Consider the following 26,233-nt stretch of genomic DNA (forward strand, 5'->3'; position numbering starts at 1 on the left):
CCCCTGGTCACGGCAAATCCTATAAGGAATGTCGGAGGGCCTATACTATATACGAGTAGGACTCTGTATTGTAGGCAATAAACCTTCGCCTTTAGTCTAGTCTAAAGAAAATCCTTAAGGCGTATAATATAGGCTAGGCTATCGAGACCTTAGCCTAGAAGAAGATAAACTTATAGCCTACTCGTTGTATAGTCCTTAAGCGCGAATTCTAGAAGTTAATACAATCTTTCTAGACCGCTTTTAACAATGTGTAGACGTATTGTATCCCTACTTAGCTAGTATTGTTCCCTCTGTCTACTATTGAGCGGACCCCGACTTACACTGTCCCCTAGACCCTAGTCGCCTCCCCTACTATACTAAGCCGCTATAAGGCTTTAATGCCCTATAATTCGCCTACCTCCTCCCTAGACTACTCTGCCTAGCTAGCCGTCTACCTAACTTATTGCTTAATAAGTAATAAGGAAGCCTACTAGTGTGATATATACTATCTAGTTGACGCTATTATAATAGTCGTTAATACTAATAACTGTTTTGTCGACTATGTTTTAAGTTCGTTATAGTCTAGCCCCTCTCTATAAAGCGGCTATAGTACGACTCCTATTAGGTACGATATTGCTCTAGTTCCCTTCGTCCTATGTCCTTAGCGTTATCTATCCTCTCCCTTTGAGAACCTCGCCTATGTCCTTTGGGAGTGCGCTAATCCCCTACCCTAGACCCTTAGCAGGTCCAACAGATAGCTAATTATAGAGGTACTCTTGTCGTCTAACGAGGGTATCGAGTACCTACCTACTAGCGATATAGTACTATCTAGAGACGAAGAGGCTATAGAGTAGGGCTAGAGACGGCTCTGTCCCTTGCTATAGCCCTACTCTCGCTTTATCCTACGTCTCGACCTATTATCGAACTAACCTATCGACTAGAGCAGTTGCAATAACTTTGATATCCACCCTCGCCCTACCTTAGAGATCTCGGAGTAGGTAATATATTGGCCACTAACCTCGCCTCCCCTTAGCTCGTACCTAGGTATCCTATAGTACTATAGGATTGACATTAGGGTAAGGCTAGAGGACTACCTGTATCTAAGGAAGGAGACCTAGTTGGTATATTAGGGCCTCCCTACGCTTATATTTTTCTTGTCGTTCTTTTGTAATAAGGCTATAGCTAGATGTATTAGGGTGACTATATGTCCAATGGTACTACCGAGCTATATTCGTTTTATCATTGTCGTTTCTTATAAAGTAGTCTATATACGAATATTACGTTTTCCCTTCCTCCTCTAGTTCGACGCTAGCCTATCGTTGTATTGTATATCTCCCTATTCCCATTCGAACTCGTCGAACATAGTAGTATCTAAGAAGTTCTCTAGGGGCTCCTACGTTGGTTTATCGTAACCTACCTACTTAACGTATATATCGTAGTTGTTTCCCCTCCCTTTAGCGTTCTAAGCTTTAAAGATCGCCTCTACCCTATACTCCTACTAAGGAACACCCTCCTCCGATATAACCTATATAGGGTCCGGCTACTTATCTATAACTTTCTACAAAGGGAGCGGATCAGAGGCTACTCACTCAACTAGATCGATATAGAAAGTCGGGTATAGACCACTTAGTATATCGAGCATCACTATTAAAGGAGTAGGTACTACGACTACCTTATATTTAGCATTCAGCTAGTCGAGTTTCTTACTAGGGCGGTTCGTCTTTATATTACGTAGAGAGAGCTATACCTTGTCCCCTACCTTGAACCTCTTAGCTAGATAGCGAGAGCGGTTTGTATTCGCTTATTACCGCTACTATATATACGTAATAGCTACTTAGGTCTACTCTATTCCCTTCTTTAGATAGTAGAGGAACCTAGCAGCGTAGCCCTCTAGGGTCGCTATAGACGTTGTTAAGATCGTAATAAGTTGTATAGGGCTTATATCGAACCTATAGAGGAGGTAGTTCGGGCTTACCCCGGTTATAGACAAGTCCCTATTGTTGAATATAAACTAGTAGGCTAGGAGGTGTTTAGGCTAGTCGTATTATATAAAGGAGACGAAGATCTAGAGGATAGCCTATACCTCTTGGTTGACCTACTCTATTCCCCTATCCGTCTAGAGATAGTAAGAAGTCGATAGGAGCTACTCTACCCCTACCACTTTATATAACGCGGTTTAGAACCTACTTAACTAGTCCGACCTACGGTCAATTATAATTTGAGTTGGGAACCTATAGAAGCGCTACTATATATTATAGAACCGGAGGGCATACTCTTCTACTCCTATCGAGTATATCGCCTTGAGCTATATATACTTAGAGAGGCGGTTGGTAATCACTATAAAGTAACTAAGCGCCCCTTCGTCTTTTATAGAGAGGTTGGTTATAAAGTCAATAGAGATCTACTTCTAAAAGCGATTAGAGATAGGTAAGGGTTGTAAAAGCCCTTGACGTAGCTACTAGGAGATTTTACTCTAACGGCACTAGTTGCAGTTCCTAATGAACCACTTTACGTTAAACGATATAAGGTCCTAGTAGTAATCTCTCTAGAGTATTTTGAATAGCCTATTGCGCCTTGGGTATCCTAATATAGCTAAGTTATAGATCTGCTAGATAATTATAGTGGTTAGGGGCTCCTATATAGGAAGCTAGAGACGGCTATAGAACTGGAGTACGCCTTATACGTTGAGGGAGTAGTCTACGATCTAGGTTTACGCTATATTCGCCTTCTTTAGAAACTTCCAAGCTCCGTTGCAAATAGCTCGGAGCTAGTGAGCGTAGTGCTCGTCTCCGATAATATCCTTGTCCTATAGGGCTACGAGCTGCTTATCCTCGAAGAGCGTCTCTCCTATAGGCAACCTAGCCTCCTCCTATACGTTGGTCTAGTATACCTTAATCGGAGGGAGTAGCTAGGCGATACGCTAGCTATCTTTAGGCTTGTCTTGTTTACGCTAAGAGAGCGTATTGGGGTATAAGGCCCAGGATCCTAGCCAGTACTTTAGCTCGAAGTTGAATAAGGAGAGCATCTCCGCCTATTGGGCCTACCGTTTATTGATTGGACGTAGCTAGGTAAAGTACTTAAGGTTCTTATAATTGGTTAGGATAGTAAAGGGGGCTACTACGCTCCGAAGCTCTATCGACTAGGCTTTAAGACACGAGATAATAGCTAATAGCTCTTTGTTATAGATAGTGTAGTTATACTTAGTAAGGCTTAGCTTTATAGAGTAGTAGGCTATAGGGTAAAGAACCCTATCCTCTCTCTACTAAGACAAATATCTACTAAGTACTATACTAGAATAGTCTACTTCTACGATTGTCTCTCTTTTAGGATCCTATTGGGCAAGGATCAGCTCCGATATAAACGTAGCCTTAAGCGTATCGAAGGCGTTCTACTCCTTTTTGCCTTAGCGGAAAGGGACGTTCTTATAGGTAAGGCGTATTAATAGGGCCGTCTTCTCAAAGAAGTTGGGGATAAAGTCGCAATAGAAATTAGTGAATTCTAGGAAGCTCTATACTCCTTAGACCTTATAGGGTACCTCCTATTTATAGATAGCTTTAATCTTCTCGGGGTCGGGGTAGATATAGACCCTAGCCTCTACGATATACCCTAGGTACTTAACTTCCTTTACCGCGAATATATATTTCTTAAGGTCTAGGTTGAGGCCTATATCTCTCAGTCTTCAGAGGACCTTACGTACCTTCCTTATATAGTCCTTTCGGCTCCCGCTCAAGTATATTAAGACGTCGTTAAGGTATACCGTTATATAGTCTCCTAACGTTGGACCAAGGGCATTGTTAATATATCTCTAGAACGTTGTAGAAGTATCTATAAACCTAAAGGGGTAGACTAGCTATTCGAATAGTCTAAACTTTATATGAAACGCTATAAGGTGCTCGTCCCTCTTAGCTATCCGGATATAGTGGAACGTAGCCCTAACATCTAGCTTTATAAGCTATTTGGCTTTAGCTAGGGACCGAAGAGTCTCCTTAATTAAGGGGAGCAGGTACTAGTCCTGCTTAGTGATCTTATTTAGGGTTCGATAGTCTATATAGAACCTCTATCCTCCTCCTAGCTTCTTTACAAGGAGGACTAGGGCGGCTACCAATAAGGAGCTTATCTAGATCTATCCCTTATCCAACAGGTCTATAACCTACTTCCAAATCTCTAGGAGATAGTCCCTTGGTATATTATACAAGGGTCCCTATAGGAGCTTAGGAGGTTTTCTGTCTAGGCCCGTCTTAAGATAGATATAATAGTTGGCCTCCCCTCAATAGGGGGGGAGGTCGTTTATCTTCTCTTTATCGAAGAGATCGGCGAAGTCATATAGCTCCTTCGGCAAAGCGACCTTTAGGTCTAGGTCGGTATTGGGCTAGGAGACGGCCGCTCTTAGTATAGTGGTTATCTTGTAGATACTGGTGACGAGGAACGTGTCTTATACCCCTTTAGACTTCTTCCTTTGTACTCTGTAGGCCAAGCCTATAAATACTACGCCTATAATTAGGGTGGCGTTGGCTTCCTTCTATTGCAAAGAGCACTTGTGTACCTATAGGCCACTTTGCGAATTGACAGTAAAGACCCTGTTGGCTAGGTCTAGTACAATCCTATAATAGTTTATCTAGGGGAGGCCCAATATAACGTTGTAGGCTAGCCCTAGTACTATATAGAATATAGCAGCACTGATCTACCTATCGACGTCTATCGTAACGTAGGCGATATATATAATTTTCTTTGTAATTTGTACCCCTTTAACTATAATACCTAGGGTATAGAGAGTCGGTAAGCTTATTTGCTTAATCCTTAACCTCTAATATACTCTTTCGCTAATAGCTCTGTAGCTCTAGTATCTACTATCTATTTGTACATTTATAAAACTAAAGGAGTTTAGAAAAATAGAGATAAGAAAGAGGGGCTTATCCATTCTCTCTCTAATCTCTATAAACTCGTTCTATAAGCGGCTAGGTCCTTTTGGCCCCTATACAAGACTTTGTATAGAGGCTACTCTTTTCCCTCCTCCTCCTTAGAGGGGGAGTCCTCCTCTACCTATTCCTTAGCCTCCAACTTATTGATATCGACCTAAGGAGCTAGTCTCTTAGCTAGGGCGAAGGGATAGGTAGCTACAAAGTAGCCCTAGCGCCTACAACAGATATAGGCTCTAGCCTATTAGCGTACTATATATATCTCGTCGTTTACCTACTTCGTCTATAGCGCGTTTATACCTCGTTTTCCTCTATTCTACTACTGCTTTCCTCTATAACTTCTATTAGCTCTCCCCTAGGCTAGGGCAATGTAGGTCGTATTAATCCCGGTTATCGGTATATTTTTATCTATATCCTTCTCCGTATCTACGTTAAGCCTAGGTCGCTTACCCTAGGACCGCTAGTGTCGTTCCTCTAGGCGGAAGGCCTCTAGGTCGGTAGCGATCTCGCGGTACCTTGTAATAGCTATAGTATAGTCGTTCTATAGGATCCCTCGTCCTACTGTAATATGCTTCAACTTTAAGGAGAGGTATCGTTATAGTCTAATAAGTCGTACCTCGTCGCTCTAATTAAGTTCTCTAGCCTTCAATAGCTTCGCTTTAAAGTGAACAATAAAGGAGGAGAACGGCTCGTTGTCTCCTTAGCGGAGTATATCTAGCTCCGTTAAAGCTATAACCTACTTATAGAGGTCTACGTAGACTGTTGTAAAATACTCGAGAAACGCTCCTAGGTCGTAGTTGTAGCTAGGTCCTCCTAACTTATAGAAGGCCACGACCTTAGCCTAGACCCTCTAGCTAAGGTTCCCCCAAATGAATACCTACTAGTCGTAGGGACCCCCAATAAAGTCCTGGTCTACTACTAGGACGTACACTATTGTAGCCCTCTAGGCGACAAAGAGCTCCTTTTTACCGTCGAAGGGTTGTCCTATAGGGAGGCGCTTCTACTACGTCTAAGGAGCTGTCGGAGCCGCGGTGTTAGTCGTCGGAGCCTAGGCGTTTACTATCGTAGGGGCGTTCATAGTCTGAGCTATAGCAATCTAGGCTATATAAAATTCCTCAATAGTTACGTTCTAACGAGCGATCGTCTCCTATAGGTATTGAAAGTGCTCGCGAACCCAATCTAGGTCCGGAGCCTATAGGATACTAGGGTGGTTCATAGTAGTATCTAGTCCGTTCAGTACCGGCGTCGAGACGCTAGGCGTACTTATCTCGTCTACACCTAGAAGTAGCGAATACTCCATTAGCGCGAAGGTAGTTGAACTATAATGTACTAGCCTTGTAGCGTTCTATAGACAAGCGTACAATGTTCTATTCAACTACCTTAAGGAAGGAAAAAGGAGAAGTATAGGCTGCGGTCCCTACGTGCAGAGTTTTTCAGAGGCTCGCGAAGTGGGTTTGGACCGACGTTATTTCAGGCGCGAGGCGGGCTCGCCACAGGTCCGTCCTAGGGTCGCCGCGGATCCGTCCCAGGGCCACCACGGATCCTAGGCGCAGCCCCACATACCTAGCCCGGGTACAGCCCAGTCCATAACAATAATAGATTAAATATATAGAAGCCTCTCTTTAGTAAACACTTACTAGAGTCCAACTATCTTGTTCTATAAAGTTAGCAACTACGCTATACGTTCTAAAGCTAACCCTTCTTCGTAGTTAGGTCTCCTCAATAGCCTATTAGCTAGGTTTCGTTTACCTACCTAGTACTTAATAACAAAATTGTACTCTACAAGGTATATATACCACCTAGCTTAGCGCCTATTTAGGTACATCTACTTTATAAAGCTCTATAGATTATTGTAGTTAGAGAAGACGATAACTAGAAAGTTACTCCCTTTAATGTAATAGCACTAATATTTAAAGGCTTTGATAATCGCTATTATTTCCTTATTGGGTATCCTATAATTCTTAAACGATCTAGAGAACTTAGTTAACTAAAAGGCTATAGGTTATCTTATCCTATTGTCTTCTTCTTAAGACAGGACTACTCCTATATCGAAGTCAAAGGTATTAGTCTTAATAGTTACCTTCCTCTATAGGTTATAGTAGTACAATGTTGGTACTTCTATAAAAGCTTATTTAAGTTGCTTAAAAGCCGTTTATTCCTCGCTAGCGAATTAGAGGGATCCTAGTTTCCTCCCCTTTTCTAATCCCTTTAGTAGAGCAGTTAGAGGCAACGCTAATTCTAAATAATAGAAGATAAACCGCTAATAAAAATTATAGAACCTAAGGAAGACTTAAATATCCTAGTAAATAGTAGGCTCTAGCTATTTTTAAATAGTTTAAACTTGGGTCGAATCTATAGTAATTCCCTTAGGAGTTACTAGGTATCTAAGGAACTTAATCTTATATTAGTAAAACTGATATTTACTTAGCTTGTAATATAATTATATAGCTTATAGCTTCTTAAGGACTTACTAAATATAAGAAGTGTAAGTATTATAGTCCTTTAAAAAGATTAGGACGTTATTAAGGAAAGCTATATAGAAATCGTCTATAAGTCGCCCTAGTGCCTAATAGATATAACTTTAGAAGGTTGCTAAGGCGTTGATTAACCTAAAGGGTATAACCAAGTATTTAAATAGGCTATATTAGATATAAAAGGCTATCTTCTATTTGTCCCCCTCCTTGATATAGATTCGGTAGTAGGCCTCTTTAATATCCAATTTGCTAAAGTACTTAGCACCAATTATATAGTTTAAGATCTCTAAGATCAAAGGCAATAGGTAGCAGTTCTTCCTTATAATTTTATTAAGCCCTTAGTAATCGATATAGAGTTGGAGAGTACTATCCTTTTTAGGTATAAATAAAACTAGGCTTGTAGCTAGGCTCTAAGATTCTTAGATACGCCCTTTCGCTAAGTTTTTACGAAGGTATTCCTTAAGGATATCTAACTCCTTTTAAGCTAATAGGTAAATAGGCCTTGCTAATAGTGTTATACCTAGCAATAGCTCAATAATATAATCAATCTTATAATATAGCAGTAGAATATTAGCTTTAGTAGAGTCCAATATATCGACGAAGTCTTAAAGCTCCTTAGGGATTTCGTCCTTACCTTAGGACAGTTTCGCCTATATCTCCTTGTCCTTCTCCTCCTTAGGGAACAGAGCTTACAGTATATTGGGGTATATAAATAGAGTATAAATATAGGGCTTTTAGCACAACGTTTTAACGAACTACTTTAGGCGTTTAAAACAAACTTTAGTAGTCTTAGGTATAAACTACTATTCTTTAGCTACTAGAAATAGTAAAATATATTCTTCTACTATTATAGGTATCTCTAGAATAATGGCTAATCCTCCTTTGATTAAGGGGCGGTCAATAGCTATATAGAAGACATTGAACCTCTATATTACGCCTCTTCCGTCTAATAGCTCTAAAGGTATAGAGAACACTCTATACGACTAGGACACCTAAACGTCTACTATACAAGTCTATAGCAAAAAGAGCTTTACTATAGGAAGATGATACTACTTTATAAACTTAAGGCTAACTATATTAATCTTAGTATAGGTATCTAAATCTACTATAACCTCCTAGGGTTTCTTAGTATATAGGGTAGTAGTAGCTTAGAAGCATTCTATAACTTAGTCCTTATATAGAAAGAGTATACTAGTAGTACTAGGGTCTACTACTAGGTATAAGCTTTTCCCTCCTTTTTACTATCGTCTTATAAGTAACTAGAGCTCGTTTTATACTCGGTTCTTAGAGCGTAATAAGTACCTCTATAGCCTCGACGTCTTATACCTCTAACCTTGCCTACGTCTTTAGGCTTTTTAGGACAATTATAGAAGAAGTGACTTATTTTACTATAGGTCCAATAGGTAAAGGAATTGTCACTCCTATCCTTTATCTCCTTATTGTTATAGCTCCGCTTTTCCTTCTCTACTACGTTGTTAAAGCAAGGCTAACTATAACGATCCTAATATATAGATTGCCCTCGACTTTGCTATTTATAATCGGAGAACTGCCTAGATCCTCGATCGACTTTTAAAGATCTCTAGTAAATGTTGTACTACTTGATATTCTAGATCTAGGTTACTAGCCGAACTATAGCCTTATAGGTCTTAGGTTTTTTAAAGAAATATTAGTTGATATACAACTAAATCTATAGTAATAACTTAGAGTAGAATAGAAGAGCCTATTTCTTATTATCTTAGCGCTTAGTCTAGGCCTCTAAGGAATTAAGGTATTAATAAAAGTTTAAAGGGCTCTAGCCCTCCTATTGCTTCGCTTAGTCGATAGCTTTAGCGATTTCCAACTGACTATTAGTAAGGTCTTTAATATATAAAGTAGTCTAGTCTTTAAAGACCCTCTATATCAACTTTGCTATTGCTTGTTCTTCTTTTAATAGGTTATTATAGTAGCTATACTAATAGGTATATAGCGTTTACTCTATTTTATCGATAGCGAAGAGGATTCGATTCTTTTCCGTTTTAAAGCGTTTAGGGTTACCTTTAAAGGCTCGATAAAGATCTTAAAGCTAAATCTAGCGTTTTTAAAAGGTAATATTCTCTTCTAATAGTGTAATATTTTTAACCTTAATAGCTTAGCGATCTTGCCCTTTGTCCTCGCTATTGTCGGTTGATCTAGTACTATTCTTCTTCTATTTATTAGGCGGCTCGCCTATTCCTAACGACTAAAGCAATTCCTACTCCTAGTCTTTAAGCTCTTTTAGGGCCTAAAGCTAAGTAATATAGGCCTATACCCTCTATAGTAGGTCCCCTATAGAGAGCGTCTCTCCCTATAGTAGGACACTAGGAGATGAAGGAGATAGGTAGCAAGAGCTAGGAAGAGACCCCGTTTTAGAATTATAAAGTTATACCAAATTCGTAGACGAATTGACAATGACTAATAGCGATAAACGGGACAAGGATATAGGTATCTAAGTCAAGGTACTATAAATAGATAGTATCTTAGCTAGTAGAGAAAGAAGGATTAGAATCTATAATAGGAGTCTTTAGGTACTACTAATAAGATGCTTTAAGGTAGAGAAGTACAATAGTACTATAGCAGTGACTAAGGCGAGTAATTGCAGTTTCTAAGGCGACACTGTCTAAATACGTCTCCTATTGTGATTAGAGGCTAATCCTTAGAGGATTAGGAATCTTCCTTCGCCTCGGTAGGCGACTGCCTACCCTTTTAGCTATAGTTCCTAGGCTCCGAGTATATACGTTATATCGTACATTATAGATATAAGCTTCTAGGTTCTAGGTGCTTACTCCGTCTTAGAACTGTGCTAGCTCCTACTCGATAGCGGTTTACGTACGTGCTGTGATACTTAGGGCTCGGATTACACCTATTGGTGTAGCCTTCAAAGCTAGGATCCTAGATCGGTTAGTGCAATATAAGCTAGGCAGGCTAGCCCAGTAGGTACACCAATTAGTATAATATAGGTCTAGATTCGAATAAAGTAGTTAGCTAATATACTATATCGCTATAAAGCGTCGATAGCTCTAGCAAATCTTACAAAGATAATAGGGTCTAGGACGAAACATCGCTTGCAAATCGCGTAGAGTCTCTTAGAATAGTATAAACTAGGCTATATATATCGAATATAGTTGATATACTAGGGCTAGTATACTAAATAGCGGTTTAAACTAAACTAGGGTTTATAGCAGTAGACATCGCTATTAAGATAGTCGCTATAGTCAACGCTATAAAGGCTATCTCCTAAGAATAGGCGATATAACCGCTATCGTCAATATCTTCGATTTAGCTAATAGGATAGCGCTTTAAAATAGTAAAAACTCCTTTAGTTAGGTTCTTAAGAGCTACTACCTTAGAGGTCTTAGCGTTAACAATAGCGTTTAGAGTAGTAGAATAGCAAACGTTGAATATTATAGACCGGTCTATTAGGAGAGGCTTATATTCTATAGCGATATACACTTCCTACTTAGGCTACAAGGTAACGGCGTATATAGTCTTAACCTTATATATATAGGGGTACGTCCAAGTGTATATAGCGAATAGTATATCGAATCCTCCTAGGATACTATATAGGCTAGCGATTTTTATACTATAATCGATAGAGGCCTAATATAGATCTAGGAAGTCGGCTCTTAATAAGAGGTTAGTAAGTAGCTTATCTACTACCTAGGTAGACTAGGTAAACTTAAAGAGTACTAGGCTAGTAGCAGTAACACCTAGTAGGTAAATGACGAAGGTCGTCTACTAGGTAGGCGAGGTCTTTCCGATACTATAAATTCGGCTATTATAGCGCTCGATCGAGTACTCGAAGGTACTTAGGAAGGTCTTGTCGACAATTGAACAGCTAGTACCTAGATCGAGGTAAACTTCTAGGTCTTTATAGTCGGACTAAACGTAGGCCTTGATATACAAGTAAGTATAGGCGCTATATAGGCTATCGATATTTAGGTTAGCCGCTTTAGAGGCCTCTTATACCTCTAGGTCAATAGCGAAGTCTATAGCTAGACTAGAGCCTTTAGCAAGTAGGATATCGTCCTCTAAGGTGTCCTTGGCGATAGCGATTATACGCTCTAAGCACTTCATAGTACTAGAAGCGGCTACTAAACAGGCTTTCAAGTATTTAAAGAGCTAGTTCTAGGAATCGAATAAGGTATCGCAATATCTGTAAGTTTAATAGCCTAGGTTAGCCTAATTAGCTTAATAATAGTAAAGGCTCTTAGGAACGATTGTCTTATTGTAGGTATAAATATATACGTTGGTAGCAAGAACTATATTGAAGGTCTAATAGCACTTATAATAGGTTAGCTTCGAATTGTAAACTATATAGGCGATATCCGACTTATCGGTACCGTTGAAAATAGATAACTTATAATTAGCCTTAGCTTCGTTATCGGCTTCTAAATTGGATAACGTCTTCGAATTGGCGTCGTCGATAAGGTATATATAGTCTTAAGCTCGATCGTTATACTTAGAATCGTAGTTATCTAGACAGTGCTTACCGCCTTAATTGCGATCTCGGTTATAGCGGTTATCGTCATAGTCACAGTTCTAGCGGTCGTCGTTATAGCGATCAGTACGCCTAGAGAGCTTCTTATTAGACTTGGTATTGCCGGAAGTAGTAGACTTGCTTATAAGCGAAGACTTCTTTAATTCTAGGAACTTGTTGCGAACTATAGTAATAAGCGTAGGCCGTACTTCTATAATCTTGCGTATATAGTATGCTAAAGTGTACTTCGTCTTTGGCTATAGAAGAAAAGATATAATAGTCGAGTCTAGACGGTTATAAATGGTGCCTATAGCGTTATGCTAGTTTGAATTATTATAATTGATAAGCGACATAGCCTAGCGTTGGCTATCCTAAGGCGGCTCGCCTTGGCGAGGGTTGCCCTAAGGCGACTTGGCCTAGTACAGGTCGCTACGAGGCGACGTAGCCTAGCACTAGCCGCCTAAGTGTAAATTGTTAGGGTATATAATATAGGCTTAATATACCGGTAGTGTGCCTATAGCTAGGTTATAGGCTACACCGATGTCGATACCTTCTAGAGGGATAGGAAAGGCGGTTTATAAGCGAGGTTGCGTATACTATATTAGGGGAGGTGTATAGAGGCTCTCAAGTAGAGAGGCCGCTATTGCAACTGAGTGGCGGCTCTAGGTCGAGGGGGCGTATATCTATAGCTCTATAGTCGATATAGGAGTAGCCGACGGAGGCTCTTTAGCTAGAGCAGGATCGGTTAATAGGTTCTTACTAGTCAACTAAGCAATAGCGTTGTTAATCTTACTTAGCCGATTATCGGTATTATATATATATATTAGGTAAAAAGCTCTTCTCGATACTAAGCCTATTATATAGCTTCTATATTGTCGTTAGTAATAGCCTAGAGGCGGTTAATAGCCTTAGGCAAGCCTTTTAGACACTAGTAGTAGGTCGTTAGCGTCTCGAGCACTTATCTAATATTGGCGATATCGCCTTAGAGCTTATTAACAGTTTTAACAATGCCTTCGAGAAGAATAGTATATATACTAACGGTCTAGCCGAGCTACTTAACGAAAGGCCGATTAGTACCGACCTTAATATACTCTAGGAGGTTTAAAATGTCTTCTATTTCCTTAGAATTACTCTAGGCATCTTCAAAGGATAGTTTATCGCCCAACTATATATCGTTAAGTTCCTCTTAGCTATAGTCGACATTGCGATAAGTCTAATCTATTAGAACTAATAGCTCTAGAGCTAGAGGAATAAATCCTTTGTATAGGGAGTGTATCGTCTCTTTAATCTTCTTAGATATAGCGGTATCGTGTATAGAGAGCTACTTAGCTAGCAAGGAGGTATAAAAACAAGTGTTATAGCTATAATCAGCCATCTTAATTGTCGCCTTAGTTTAGACTATAGACGTTAGGTTGAATAGGCGTATCATTGATAGGATAGTTAACGAAGGCCTAATAAAAGGTTCATTAGATTAAGGAAGAGGGCGTTCTAATTGCTATTGGCTATCGCCACTATATAAGAAGAACTAGATAGTTGATCGGCCACTGCTGTTAGCGATACTATTGGCAATCGCCGCTATATAGACTAATCGATCGATAGCTAAAGATTGTAATCGCTGTCGGTAGAACCGCTATACGATTAAGGCTCTTCGACTAAACCGTTGTTCGAAGGTAGAATACTTCCAACGTTGTCGACCTCGTTAAGTCGCTATACAAAGAAAGCAGGGGTTCAACCGGCTACTGCTATCGGCAAAGCCGCTATATAGACTAGTCAATTGATAACGATAAAAGAAGAAAATAATTAGGTTAATAATCTTGTAGTTGTAGCTACTACTTAATATAGAGAAGTGCTATAGATATATAGAATAATAAGATATAGATTGATAATAGTAGTAGATTGAAAATCTAGGCGGTAGGACGCTAAGAAATATATGTCTATAGGGCAGAACATATATATATACACCGCTTGCCCAAATGGGCCTAGCGTTGCAAAGTCTGTAGCGCAGAGCGTAGGGCACCCTTATCTAATCTATATACACAAACACATAGGTCATATGCCCCCCCTATTCCTCCTGCCCTATATTAGAGGCCTTATCTATTAGGCTTTCTCATTTAACAAGCTACTTCTTAAAATTAGCTTCTTTAATATATACGTTCCTAGGGTATTTAAGTATATTAAAGTAAATATAAATATATATTTAAAGCTCTATTATTGTTTTAATAGTCGGCTAAACGGTCTTCTTAAGATTATTGTACTATATTCAAAGGTCGATATACTCTATAAAGTAGATAGACTAGTAGTTGGCTACTACTATAGTAGTTATAAAGGTTAATATCTAAGTAAGGTAGTTAGTCTAGCGTTTATAGTCCTTATACTTACGATCTAGATCTTTCTTAACCTATATAATAACGATAATAATATTATTGTTGAACTACTTCTCTTTCTCGTTATAGAGCTTCCTCTAGCGACTGTTCAGTGCCTTGACACTAGGCTATTCTTATAGACTCTCGTTCTCAGAGAGGGTCTAGGAATCTATATCGTTATCCTAGGCTATAGAGGCAGTGCTAGGCCGCTGCTCGCCTATAGCAGGCACTCCTAGATCGGCTAGAGCTTCTACGGCTATAGCTAATGTAGAAGCCTATAGTTCGACGATATATTCCTAGAGCTTACGCCAGATATACTTATAAGCGAGATTATAGCTATTGGCCAATATAGGCTTTAGGAGTAGCTCCACCTTATATTCAAAATAGTCGAGTAAGTCGAGATGTTTAGCCTTATTAACGAACTTATAGTTCTAAGCTACCTAGTTATCCGAGCTAGCTAGGATAATATCGATCTTTGTATTAGCTTTCGAGGATATATTGCTACTAAGCGCTATATATAGAGCCGTTTACTCAGAGATAGAAGCGGGTTTTTAAGCTAATAAGACTCTTAATTGTTAGAACCGCTACGTAGGCTCAGGAAGATAAAGCTATTACAATGCAAGCGATATATACAACTAGGATCAATCGTAGTATTGAAGATATTATATTATAGGAGAGAGGCTCTTCAGGAGCCTAGTCCTAGGCGGCAGTTGGGCATCAAGCTGGTGGATCCTAATCTCGGTAGGCCGGCCCAGAGCCCTAGGCCGGGCCGGTTCTGACAGGAGAGTTACCAGGGAAAACGGGACATCCAATGAAGTGTCAGTTATTTGGGTACGCAGCCTGGCCTAGCCCGGGTGTCGCCTATGTCCTCTCCCTAGCTGCTGCATGTCCCGACTTAGGTAGGTAAGGTAGTTACACTGAGACATAGTCACACTGAGACACAACCGATGTGCTTGTTCGTGGCCAGGGGCGCGAAGGGTTAGGGTTCTCGGATGGGTTGCCTCACACGCCCGGAGGATTTCGCTTGTTATGGTCGCACAAGTCGCCGCAGCCGCAGCCCTCCCGCTGTGCCGCCGACGAGCGTTTTTGAGTTTCTGTGCTTCTCAAAGGACGAGGCAACCGATCATTGTGTGCGCAAGAGGCCGCCTCCGACAGGCCGACATTGCTTCCGCTCTGTTCGGTGTGGTGTTCTTTCTCGGTGTGGTGTTTTTTTTTTTTTTTTTCGGTGTGGTGGGCAGCACCCGGACACCTGGCAACATGGCAACATCGTTGCCTTGTCTGGTGACGCGTTCTTGGTGTCTCCAGGCCTTGGTCATCTGCCCATCTGCCACTTCATCGGCACAGTGCTCTGCCCATCCACGGGCGAGGCGTCCATCGCCTTCGCGCAAGGTGGCCGTGGAACATTGCACTGGTGAAGCCCCTGCTTGTCGGATCTTTTCGTTTCTTGCAACCACCTTGTCGGTCGTGGTCCAGGCCTGCGGCAGGTGAGAATGACGGACGTTTCTCCCGCTGCACCCCGCTGCACCCCGCTGCGGGCCGGGCAGACGATTCGTCGCCCAGATCCAGCCGTCTGGGTTTTGGGTGCGACCTTCTGCGCGGCACAACTGTGTGTGGTCTGCGCCGCTGCAAGCCCATGCACCTTCGGGAGTTCCTGCAGACAACCCTGGGCTTGGGTGCCAATGACCAGTCAGTTGTTGTGCTCCGCCACACCACTGGGCTGCCAAGGCTGCAGGCGACCTCGCTAACCCCCTGGCGCTGCGGCTGTAACTGCCCCTGGTGGGCATGCGGCACCTGCAAGGCATTGCATTGCATCCTGCCCTCTGCCGACTGCGGACGTCTGCATGGCTCCCTCACTAGTGCCATCATCTCCACCGTGTTATAAAGCGGCGGCGTTTTTCTTCACATTTGGCCATCCCAATCATTGACCACCCCACTATCTGTTGTTGTTGTTGACCCATCATTCTTCTCGTGCACTAGTGCAGTCCCCGCTAGGCCCACTTAGTCAGTTCTTAAAAAAGTTCCCCGGCGAAATCCATCGCAACCAAATCAGGGTCCTTGACGACCTGATCTCCGAGCCGCACACATCAAGCTCCGCCGCCTCCATGTCGTCGTGGTCGGACGCCTCATACACCTGGTACTCGACCGCGTCGGACTACTCCGAGGTCCTGACGGACGACTCGCGCAAGTGCCAGGTCGAGGGCTGCCACAGGAAGCACGCCTTTGTGCGCCTCGCTGGGGGCCGCAAGGTCTACTCCAAGTACTGCGCAGAGCGTGCGTCTGCCCCTTCCAGCAACGTACCTAGAGTGTCCGCTAACCCTTGATTCCAGACACCTGCGCCAAGACCTACCCCGAGGACGAGGGTTACCACTGCCCGACGCCACGGAAGGCCGGTGAGAGGTACTGCGACGACCGTGAGTGTGTCCCTCCGACCTCTTCTGTTCAGCTGCTGACAGTGCGCAGACCTACGATGCGGCGAGCCAGGCTGCGATAGGAGGGGCGAATACATTGGCGTCCGCGAGTACATCCCGTGGTTCTGCGTCCAGCGTACGTCCAACCTCCCATCCCCGCGACTTCCCCGTCCCAGACCGCAAGGACTGACATGCCATGCCGCAGACCGCTGCACTGCGCCCGACTGCCACTCTCGAGCCACAGACAGCCGCCAGCAGCGCTGTGGCCGCCACGTGAGGCTGTGCGGCGTACCCGGCTGCGCGCGACCGGCCCACCAGCACCGCGATGGCCGCCTCGACCTCGTGTGTGCCGTCCACTACGGCATCTACCGCTGCGTCTGGCCCGACTGCTCCCGCAGCACCGGCTCCAGCATGCGCTACTGTCCCGCACACAAGTGCTGCGTCGCCGAGTGCGCCGCCGGCCGCGACGCGACAGGCGGCACGGACGCCTGTGCAAAGCGTGAGTTCCCTTTCCCCCCTCCGGAATCCCCCCTTCCCAAACCGCATCTTGGGTTCTCCTATCTAACTCCAGAAAAACAGACCGCTGCACCGTCCCGCGCTGCCCCAACCCGGTCCTCTACCCCTCCCACCCCCGCTCGCTGCACTGCACCCTCCACACCTGCCGCGCAGCCGGCTGCGTCTCCCCGCGGACCAGCACCACCACCAGCACCAGCAGCAGCAGCACCACCACCAAGACAACAACAGCAAGCGACTTCTGTCCGACCCACACCTGCCTGACCCCGCACTGCACCGCGCCCGCCCGCTTCGCCCACTCGCACTGCACGCGGCACGCCTGCGCCGTGGCCAACTGCGCCAACGCGCGCCTCGGCGCCGCCGACCCGGCCGGCGCGCTGTCCCCGAGCAGCTGGCGGTACCGCGACCGGTGCGAGGCGCACGCGCGCGCGCGCGAGAGGCGGGCCGTGTCGGTGGGCGGGCTGGAGGACATCGGGATCGGGATCGGGACGACGACCGGGACGGGTGCCGGCGTGGCGGGAGTGGCGGGCGGTGGTGGTGGTGGTGGTGGGGACGGCGGCGCGTCGCTGCGGGATCGGTTTGAGCTTGAGTTGGCTGGGGAGAGGGAGCGGAAGCGGTTGAGCGATGATCTGGAGGCGCTGCGCAGGCGGGAGAGGGAGAGGGAGAGGGAGGCGGAGCGGCGGAGGGCGGAGGTGGAGAGGCTGAGGAGGGATCTGGAAGAGTGGAGGGGGCTGAATCCTGATCGGGACCGGTGGTGACCGGAGGACTGCTTGGCAATCATGCTTTTTTGGGATGGTTGGCGTTGGAAGGGCCTGGTTTGGGATGGTTGGTTGACGATACCCTGCATCGGAACTGATTGATGATGGCGTTCGGTCTGGGTCTGGTTACACGTACTGTTTTCAGGTTGGAAATGCGTTGTTTTTTCTGTTGACAGTTGTCCCGGGCTCCTTGCTTGTTGGCGGATGTGGAGTGTCCGACCTGAGTCATGCACTTAGAAGAGAAAAAGGACAAGGGGGTGAAGAAAAGGAATCCGGGGGGACGGGCTAGAAAAGGGGGAAAGGAAATTACGCGAAGGTCATATGAAGAGAATGAGAGGGACTAGCTGAAGAAAACGAGAAAAAAAAGGAAGAGACAAGAGAAGAGAAGTCCAAACCAGTCTTTTTAGCACACTCTGTTTGAAATAGTCTTTTTAAACCAGTCTTTTGCTTTTTTTTAAAAAAAAAGAAAGAAAGAAAAATAATGGAAAAGAGGTGAGAGGGAGAAGGGGGGAGAGAGAAGTAAGACATTTAGAGAAATTGACTAGAAATAAGAAACTTGAAAGAAGAACTAGAATAGAAAAAGAAAGAAAGAAAGAGAGAGAGCAAGAAAGAGAAATTAGCTGAGAAAAGAGTAAGGAGTTATATAAGATTGAAAATAAGGAGAGGAACGAAATCTAGAGGAACTACCCGAGGGCTAAAGGAAAAGTGGAGATTTTCGCAGCCCTCTCTCCTTCTATCAGAGAGGGGCACAAAATTGGCGGACGTTATATAATTGGCGGACAATTATCGATACGCCTATTCTACACTAAACTTTGTTAATGCAAAACAAAACTTTTAATATCTCAACAACTATTTAACTAAACTTAATAAAACTTTAAAATTATAATTTTTAATAGAATAGCTCTTAATTTTGAAATTTTAGTTTTTCTATTTTAGGGTTAGGGTTATAGGAGGCTTATTTTCCTAGGGTTAGGGTTATTAGTGGTTAGAGGTAGGTGTCCGTTTTTTATTGGGGTGTCCGCCAATTTTATACCCCTCTCTCCTGGAAGGAGAGAGGGCTGCGAAAATCTCTACTTTTCCTTTAGCCCTCGGGTAGCTAAAGAAGAGAGCAACAGGATTGGGAATCGAAAAGATAAACTTCAAAAGAACGGGCTAAACAAGGGAAGAAGAGAAAGCAAAAGATGGAAAAAAGGCACTTGGAGGAACCTACCTTTACACCTAGGGCGGTAACGCTCACTCCAGCAGGGAACGGGAAATCGGCGAAGCATACCTGCCCACCCGCATGTCGCAGAGCCAATTGGTCGGTGTCATGCAGACAGGAAAGTGGCATTGACTACAGCAAGAGTGGAGGCAGAGTCTCGCACCGGACACGACCATCTACCCTACACCCCATGCATCCCACACCGCAGACCCAATGCCTTCACACCTATTGCCCTGTGCATACATAGCCAGGGCTCCTCCTAGATGCTAGCGTGGAGAAAGCAGTTGAACACATGTAGAACACCCTATAACCCGGTTCTCGACATGTCATATCCACATGTCTCTCCCCCAGTCTGCACCTCGAACAACCCAAATCCCCTATTGCCCTCGACGCTTTAAACTGTAACGATGGCTATAATGTCCAGTAACGTCCGATGCCATGATCCGCATGGCCGCGACATCGTTCGAGTCGGGCCCGCCCTCGACAATTCCCGCCTGCACGGCCAGGTCAGCGTACTTCTTGGCGCGCTTGTCGTCGCCGAGGTAGTTGAAGTTGACTGCGGCGAGCTCGTACGCCTCGGCGAAGCGCGCGTGCAGCCGCTCCTCCTCGTACAGCTTGAGGAAACGCTCGATCATGGGGAAGTCCACCTTGGTGCTGTCGTGGTTGCGCAGCTCCGCCCGGATCGCCAGCAGCTCCTCCATCCGCCGGTCCGCCTCCTTGGCCGCCTCGCCCTCCGGCCCGCCCGGCGGGTTGCACGCCCGGCACGGACACCCGGCCGCGCTCCCGCTCCCGCCCCCGCTCCCGGCCAGCCCGCGATGCCGGCGCACCCAGGCGGCGCGCTCCTTGCGCGGCAGGAACGGGTCGATGTACGCGATCGTGAGCTCCTCGCCGGGCTGGGTGCGGCGGGCGACGGTGGCGCGCAGCGCGAACGACGGCCCGTCGATGTACGTCGCCACGTTGGGGCGGCAGTCGTGCTGCAGCGCCGAGACCTCAGGGTAGTTGGCGAAGTGCCTGGAGTGGGCCGCGGGCTCCGCGGGGTCCTGGGGCCCGGCGAGGACGCGGTTGCCGAAGCCGAGGTCGATTTCGAACGGGTGGGCATGCAGGATCTCCTCGATCGAGCGCGGGTTGGCGTTGGCGGTGTCGCCTGGGCGGAGGCGCTGCTTGTCGAAGGCGGCGCGGGTGGCGGGGGGCAGGTAGGAGACTGCCGTTTCGAGCAGGCGGGTGCGGTCTTTTTTCTTGGGGACTTCGTCGAAGAAGGACTTGTGCACGACCAGGACGGGCGACCACGACATGAGTTGCTTGCCGCGCCGGAGGGGCTTTGTGGCGGTGACCCCGGGGCCTTTCTCGACCACGTCGGTGGTCGTGAAGGGCACCGGGTCGTCAAAGTACCTGTTCTCGGCCCGGTCGAGGTGGTTTTCAATGCGTCCGAGCTTCTGGAACTCCTCGAATCGGGTGACTGCCACAAGGCCGCGGCCGTTGGCGACGCGGTGGTTGGTGTAGACGCAGTAGATGCCGGAGCAGATCTTGGACTCCCACCACCCTTGGACGGGCGGGGACTGAGGCGCCGGTATCGTTTCGTTGCCGGTGTAGACCTGTCGTTTTTCGATGGGTTCGGACGCTAAACCGTCAGCCGAGCCGGCCGGCGGTGGATCTGCGTTCACTGCTCTTTTGGCGTCGACGCCGACAGCCACGAGTGGCGCGACTAGGCCGAGGAGCAGCACGCGAGCCCACGAGAGCTGACTCCCGGCCATGTTGTACAAATCTACGTCTAGCTTCCTTGTGTCCGATCGCGAAGTTCTTTCTCGACTGGCAGCCCCTTGGAGCGTTCCCGGACCGGTTGCCGACTTGCTGTCTTGCGCCCACGAACAGGTTGTTTGAAGGTCGGTGACTCTGGCTGCCGAGCTTTCCACATTCTACTGACCTGGCGTGAAGAGAAGAGCTCGTTATGACGTTGCTTGCTCCGGATGAGGCAACGTGGCCTAGACGCCAGCAGGGCAGCGACACATTACGTCGTATGCTAATTCACGTTGTTCCATCAGGATGTCTAGTAGGCATGGCAATGATTGGCATTTGCAACTGCCTAAATTCACTTATCGGCAGCTATTATTTCATCCGACCCTGTCTCTTGATACATGCATACCTACCTGCCCGGATGGGACAGCTCGACGGCTAAACTCGATCCTCCAAGAGGCACATGCATATCTCTGATTGGCTGCGACTATATGCTGGACAAGGTTGAACGAACCTAAAAGAATAGCATAGATCCGCCGAACAATCGCATCCATGGCGATCCGTGCTGCAATGCAAGGGAGTGTACCATGATTGCATGCTTCGCGCTCATGATGCTCCGCGGCAGAGATGACGGTTCCAACAACACGGACTCAACCGCGTGCCCGACTCCGTCCTGTGATCAGGGCTACGGAAACGTCAGTGGGCAGAAGAATAGCGTCCGGGCCGGCCAGTCAGCTTTAACTGTTGGCAATGATCTCCATCTCGCCAGAGTCTTCGAGGGCCGATGTCAGGTTCTCGACCCCGGCTTTCCGTGACCACCACGTTGTCTTCGATCCCGTAGAGAGGTCGACAAAACGCCAGACACACAGACACACGTCTCCAGGACGCGCCTTATCTCACCGCCCCAACATCCAATATCTTTTCTAGGACATCGGCGTCGGCGTTGGTGGCGTTGGCGTTGCCGCCCGCTCCTTTGTGGAGGAGGAGCGGCAGATATCGCGAAGGGCTAGGATGGAAGGCATCGAACTCGGCCTCACTTCTTACAGACGGCGTCATCAAGATCGCCGGCACAGAAGAAACGGTCATACGCGGGCACCGGCCGGCCCTGGCGTCAGGCATACCGGAGGCTTGGAAACGCTGGACAGCATGGGCTGTAGACGCAAGTCCTGGAGGGACACCGGAGCCAACTGGCGCCGGAAGGGCATCCCCAAGACAGCCCGTGACAGTGTTTTGGTGGGAATTCAGGTTTTCCAAGGCTTCAGCTTTCTGGACTTCCAACGAAAACCAGCAGCTCCATGGTACCAAGTCCCCTCGACGCCCCAAGAATCCGCTAGCTTATCGCCACGACCTGGCGCCGGAGCCCGAAGAGTCGCGTCGGCATCCCAAGTATCGGCCCCGGCTGATAACAAGTTTTGCCTTTGCCGTCTACAAGGCCTGGTAGCCATGAAATCGACTACATCAGTGTTTTCCAGAATGACGCCCCGACAGTGAGAGAAGCTGGTTAAACCAGGCTTTCACTCCACTCGGGAGCCCGACACAGCATTTTGGTAGGAAAATCGAGATTCGAAGGGCAACCCCTTTTAGAATGAGACGAACTAAACGGAACAAGCAAAAGAAAACGACAAGAAAAGAAGCTAATGAGCCAAAGGAATCGGAGAGGTCTCTCTGCCTCGGAATCGAACCGAAGACCCTGGGAGGATCCGGGATATCCGTTGACACAGGCAACTTCAACCCCAACCTGCCCAGATGCTTACCGTTACACCACAGAAGCCATTCCCGTGAGCCAAGCGTGATCGCACTGTGTGCAGTTCAGGCATATGAACCTGCAAAGCGGCCATTTTCACAGAGTCCGCAGAGCACCGTTGACTCCTGGTTCGGAAACTCAAGGTTAACCAGCAAGACGGATGTTAGAGAACGGCACTGGAAGGGACCTCCATTCGCCAGAAGGCTCTGACATCTCAGGCCGCCATGCGTACAATCCATCACGCGTCGGACCCCTCGACTAGACAGCAGATAGGATATCCGCACCTAATCGGGGTAATGGGAGAATGCGGCATCAGACTCCTGAGGAGCTGGACGGATCACAGCGGGCAGGGTCCTATGTGTCATCACCCTATCTCAGGTAGGTACATGTACCTACCTTTCAACTGCCAGGTACTCCAAAAGCAACCTTCCTCCCATGTTTCCCCCATCGTGACCCGCTTGTCTCAGCTACTGCTGATAATCCTTTCCATCTCGTCAGGGTCTTTGATCGCCGTAGTCAGGTTCTCCGCCCCGTTCTTGGTAACGACCACGTCATCCTCAATCCTGTCCAACAATCAGTATCGCTCAGCTCGCGAATATTACTCAGGTCGAGAAAGCTCACCGAACACCGCCCACATCCCAGTACTTCTCCAGCACCGCGGCGTCGATGTATTGGGCGTGCTTCGGGTCCTTGAGGTAGGGCTCGATGATGAACCGGCAGAAGTAGATGCCCGGCTCGACCGTCACGACGCTCCCCGCCGGGAGCCGGCCGCGCACCCGGAGGTAGCGGAACATGGGGTCCGGGTCGGAATAGTTCGCGTTGCCGCCGACGTCGTGAACATCCATCCCGAGGCTTTTGCAACAGTGTCAGTCAGGAGTGTCCGGTTTTGTGCGGCTTTTTTAGGAGCAAGAAATTGTCCCAAAAGGGGGAGAGAACAACACGGGATATCACGTACTAATGGCCCAGCCCGTGGGGGAAGAAGGCGACGCTCGTGCGGTTCGCCAGGATCTCGTCCTTGTCGCCCTTGAGGATGCCGAGCGCCAGCAGGCCGTCGATGGCGATCTTGTGCGCCAGCAGGTGCACGTCGTCCCAGAGGACGTCCTCCTTCAGGGCGGCGATGGACTCGAGCTGCATCCGGAGCACAATGTCGTAGATGGCCCGGCTCTCCGTGGTGAACTTGCCGCTGAGCGGGAAGGTCCGGGTGATGTCGGCGGCGTAGCAGTCCCACTCGGCGGCGGCGTCCACCAGCAGGTTCTGCTTGCCGGCCAGCGGGGCGTCGTTGTGCACGTAGTGCAGCGTGGCGGCGGCGCGCCCGCTGGCGAAGATGCCGTGGTACGCCTGGTTGCGCGCGCCGGCGGTGATGGACGTCGACAGGAACACGGCCTCCAGGTCGCGCTCGTTCTTGGCGTGCCTGGCCTTCTCCATGGCGGCGCGGTGGGCCTTGCTGCTGATGGCGTTGGCCTTGGCGAGCATGGCCAGCTCGTACTCGTCCTTGACCACGCGGCAGGCCTCGATGGCCTGCTTGAGGAGGGAGAAGTCCTTGCTGTCGAAGGGTTTGAACGACACGTGCTCCGACACCTGGTCCTGGATGGCGAAGACGGTCGGTTGGGACTTCTGGCTAGCGGCAGTGGCCAGCTCGGCGTTGACGGCGGTGGTGTACTTGACCTCATCGACATCAAACTTCTCCAGGGCTTCTTCGGCAGACATGGGCAGGCCGGACCAGATCACGCTCTCGGGATTGACGGGCGGGATGAAGAGCGTCGTCTTGGACGAGTCCATGTCGTGCAGGACGAACGAGTCGGCGAGGGGGCAGCCGGTCAGGTAGTAGAAGTAGCGGCGCTGGCTTGACGGGCGCCGTGTCAGCGGCAATTGAGCGCGAACGGGAGACCCGGCGGGAGCCAACCTACCGGAACGGCTCGGGCTCGTCATTGTCCTCGAGCAGCTTGGTCATGCGACTCTCGAGGTACAGCACGCCCGAGGCATTGCCGACTTTCGAGCGGATGTATTCGACCACGCGCTGGGCGTGTCGCTTGGCCGGGTACTTGCCCTGAAGAATCGCGTCGTAGTCCATGGCGATGGTGTGCGTCCGCCGAGGCAGCAGGAGAGGGAAACGGGCGGTGCGAAGGATTCGGGGCAGCGAGGAAAGTCGTTGCATTGGCGGGGTAGCTTTCAGACGAGGGGCACTGCAGACTCTTATCGCAGCACCTTAGAAGCTTGCCGCCAGGCGGGAGTTCCGGGGAGGGCGGGGCGCGCCGGGGTGGGCCGCCGCGCCCGCCAAGCCCGCCTACCGCTTTGGTACTCAGGAATCCGTATTTTCGGGGTCCCTGGCTCGGTTTCCTCGGTTTCCACCGGCGTTGCGGCCAGCATGGGAGAGGGTGCCAAACATTTGGAGTAGATCTGAATGGCCATCGGGCGAACTTTCCAATCGAGGGGAAATCGGGCGTATCGGGAAGGTGGTAAAACATTCATACACGTGTAGATGCATTTGAGATACAGATGCACATGAGCGCAAGCTGCTGCTCGCCTTCGGTCTAAGTTAGCCCGAGGTTGACTACCTCGCGAGTTTGCCAGACAACTCATTCATCATCCAGGAAGTTGAGAACAAGCCGAAATTGGATCCCGAAAGACCTGGTTCAGGGTATGGATATGGATATCTTCGATGAGCTTGACGACTGTACACCAAGTCACATACGGGCGCTTCGTATCCGTGGTTAATACCACATTCTCGTATATCGCAACTAAGCTCAGTCGACCGGCGATATTGCCATTCCATGTTCTTACACAGATCGATGCCCAAACCGGAAAGCATGTACAACGCAACAAGGGTCAAGTTTCATTGATCCAGAGCTCATCACCCTCGCCGACTCAACATCCCAACCAACCCCAAACACCGCACAACTTGCGCAGCGCACAGGTTCACTCCATCAGCCCCATCTGCTCGTCCGACGGCTCGGCATAGCTCTGACCAGGCTTGGCATGACGGGTCCGCTCCTTCATGATATTGCCCTTATCAATCGCCTCGCGCTCGTCCTGCTCTGTCACGTTACGAAACCCCCCATCGTCAGTACATTCCCCTTCTTATTGCCCTTGAAGGTGAAGGCCCAGCCTCCGACTGGAGCAAGTGAGACAGTGTGGTATTGTGTGTATGTACATACCCAGCTGCTTATCCGTGTCGGCCTGGCCCGGCTTCATCGGCTCCGCGACGGGCTCCTCGTCGCCGACCACGGGCACCGGCTCGTCCTTGCCCGTCTTGTACGACGGGTCGCTGACCTGGCCCTCGGGCGCCTCGGGCGGCAGCTGGGCGCCGAGCTTCTCGTCGCGCTGGTAGGGCGCTGCTTGGGACATGGCGGCGTGATGGAGTGAACTATCTCGGGATGATGTGGTAGTCGGCTGCTGTCTGGTTCGGTACTTTGGATTACTGGTTGCTGCTGTCCAGAGTTGGTTGTCCTGGTCTTGGTGGGAGAATCGCGTGCGGTGCAGGGTGCTTTTGGATGAGGCAGGCTCTTTTTGAACGAGGCAGGTTAAGGGTGCAAGCGGATGGGGACCAGAGATGACGCACACGATAGCTTCCGGCCTGCTTCTCATTGGAGATGGGAGGAATAGTGGTGCTCATGGAGCCGACCCGGTGCTGTCACGATTTCGCGCTGTGAC

At 47.8% G+C, this 26,233-nt stretch overlaps 5 protein-coding genes across 5 annotated transcripts; 1 reads left to right on the top strand and 4 right to left on the bottom strand.

Annotated features, from left to right (window-relative positions):
- Window positions 1-3,517: 3,517 nt before the first annotated feature.
- Window positions 3,518-3,754, bottom strand: THITE_2053059 (uncharacterized protein; the record flags this gene model as incomplete). Its single annotated transcript, XM_003654953.1, has 2 exons — window positions 3,518-3,642; window positions 3,673-3,754. Coding segments are annotated over 2 exons (207 nt in total), but the record flags the coding sequence as incomplete, so codon positions are not given.
- An 11,328-nt stretch (window positions 3,755-15,082) lies between these two features.
- On the top strand, window positions 15,083-17,927 carry THITE_163041 (uncharacterized protein). Its single transcript, XM_003654954.1, has 5 exons — window positions 15,083-16,498; window positions 16,555-16,638; window positions 16,688-16,771; window positions 16,841-17,134; window positions 17,215-17,927. Exons 1-5 carry the CDS (start codon window positions 16,330-16,332, stop codon window positions 17,904-17,906), a joined length of 1,323 nt encoding a protein of 440 aa, XP_003655002.1. The 5' UTR covers window positions 15,083-16,329; the 3' UTR covers window positions 17,907-17,927.
- Window positions 17,928-19,484: 1,557 nt separating this feature from the next.
- THITE_113414 (uncharacterized protein) lies at window positions 19,485-20,858 on the bottom strand (the record flags this gene model as incomplete). Its single annotated transcript, XM_003654955.1, has 1 exon — window positions 19,485-20,858. The coding sequence occupies one exon, from the start codon at window positions 20,856-20,858 to the stop codon at window positions 19,485-19,487; it is 1,374 nt and encodes a 457-aa protein (XP_003655003.1).
- Window positions 20,859-23,045: 2,187 nt separating this feature from the next.
- Window positions 23,046-24,653, bottom strand: THITE_2090184 (uncharacterized protein; the record flags this gene model as incomplete). Its single annotated transcript, XM_003654956.1, has 4 exons — window positions 23,046-23,145; window positions 23,204-23,434; window positions 23,538-24,425; window positions 24,490-24,653. 4 exons carry the CDS (start codon window positions 24,651-24,653, stop codon window positions 23,046-23,048), a joined length of 1,383 nt encoding a protein of 460 aa, XP_003655004.1.
- A 633-nt stretch (window positions 24,654-25,286) lies between these two features.
- THITE_2118262 (uncharacterized protein) lies at window positions 25,287-26,052 on the bottom strand. Its single transcript, XM_003654957.1, has 2 exons — window positions 25,738-26,052; window positions 25,287-25,617 (listed from the first exon to the last, which is right to left on the bottom strand). Exons 1-2 carry the CDS (start codon window positions 25,925-25,927, stop codon window positions 25,499-25,501), a joined length of 309 nt encoding a protein of 102 aa, XP_003655005.1. The 5' UTR covers window positions 25,928-26,052; the 3' UTR covers window positions 25,287-25,498.
- Between the last annotated feature and the right edge of the window lie 181 nt (window positions 26,053-26,233).

This window comes from Thermothielavioides terrestris, chromosome 4, assembly GCF_000226115.1.
Source record: "Thermothielavioides terrestris NRRL 8126 chromosome 4, complete sequence".
Taxonomy (NCBI): domain Eukaryota; kingdom Fungi; phylum Ascomycota; class Sordariomycetes; order Sordariales; family Chaetomiaceae; genus Thermothielavioides; species Thermothielavioides terrestris.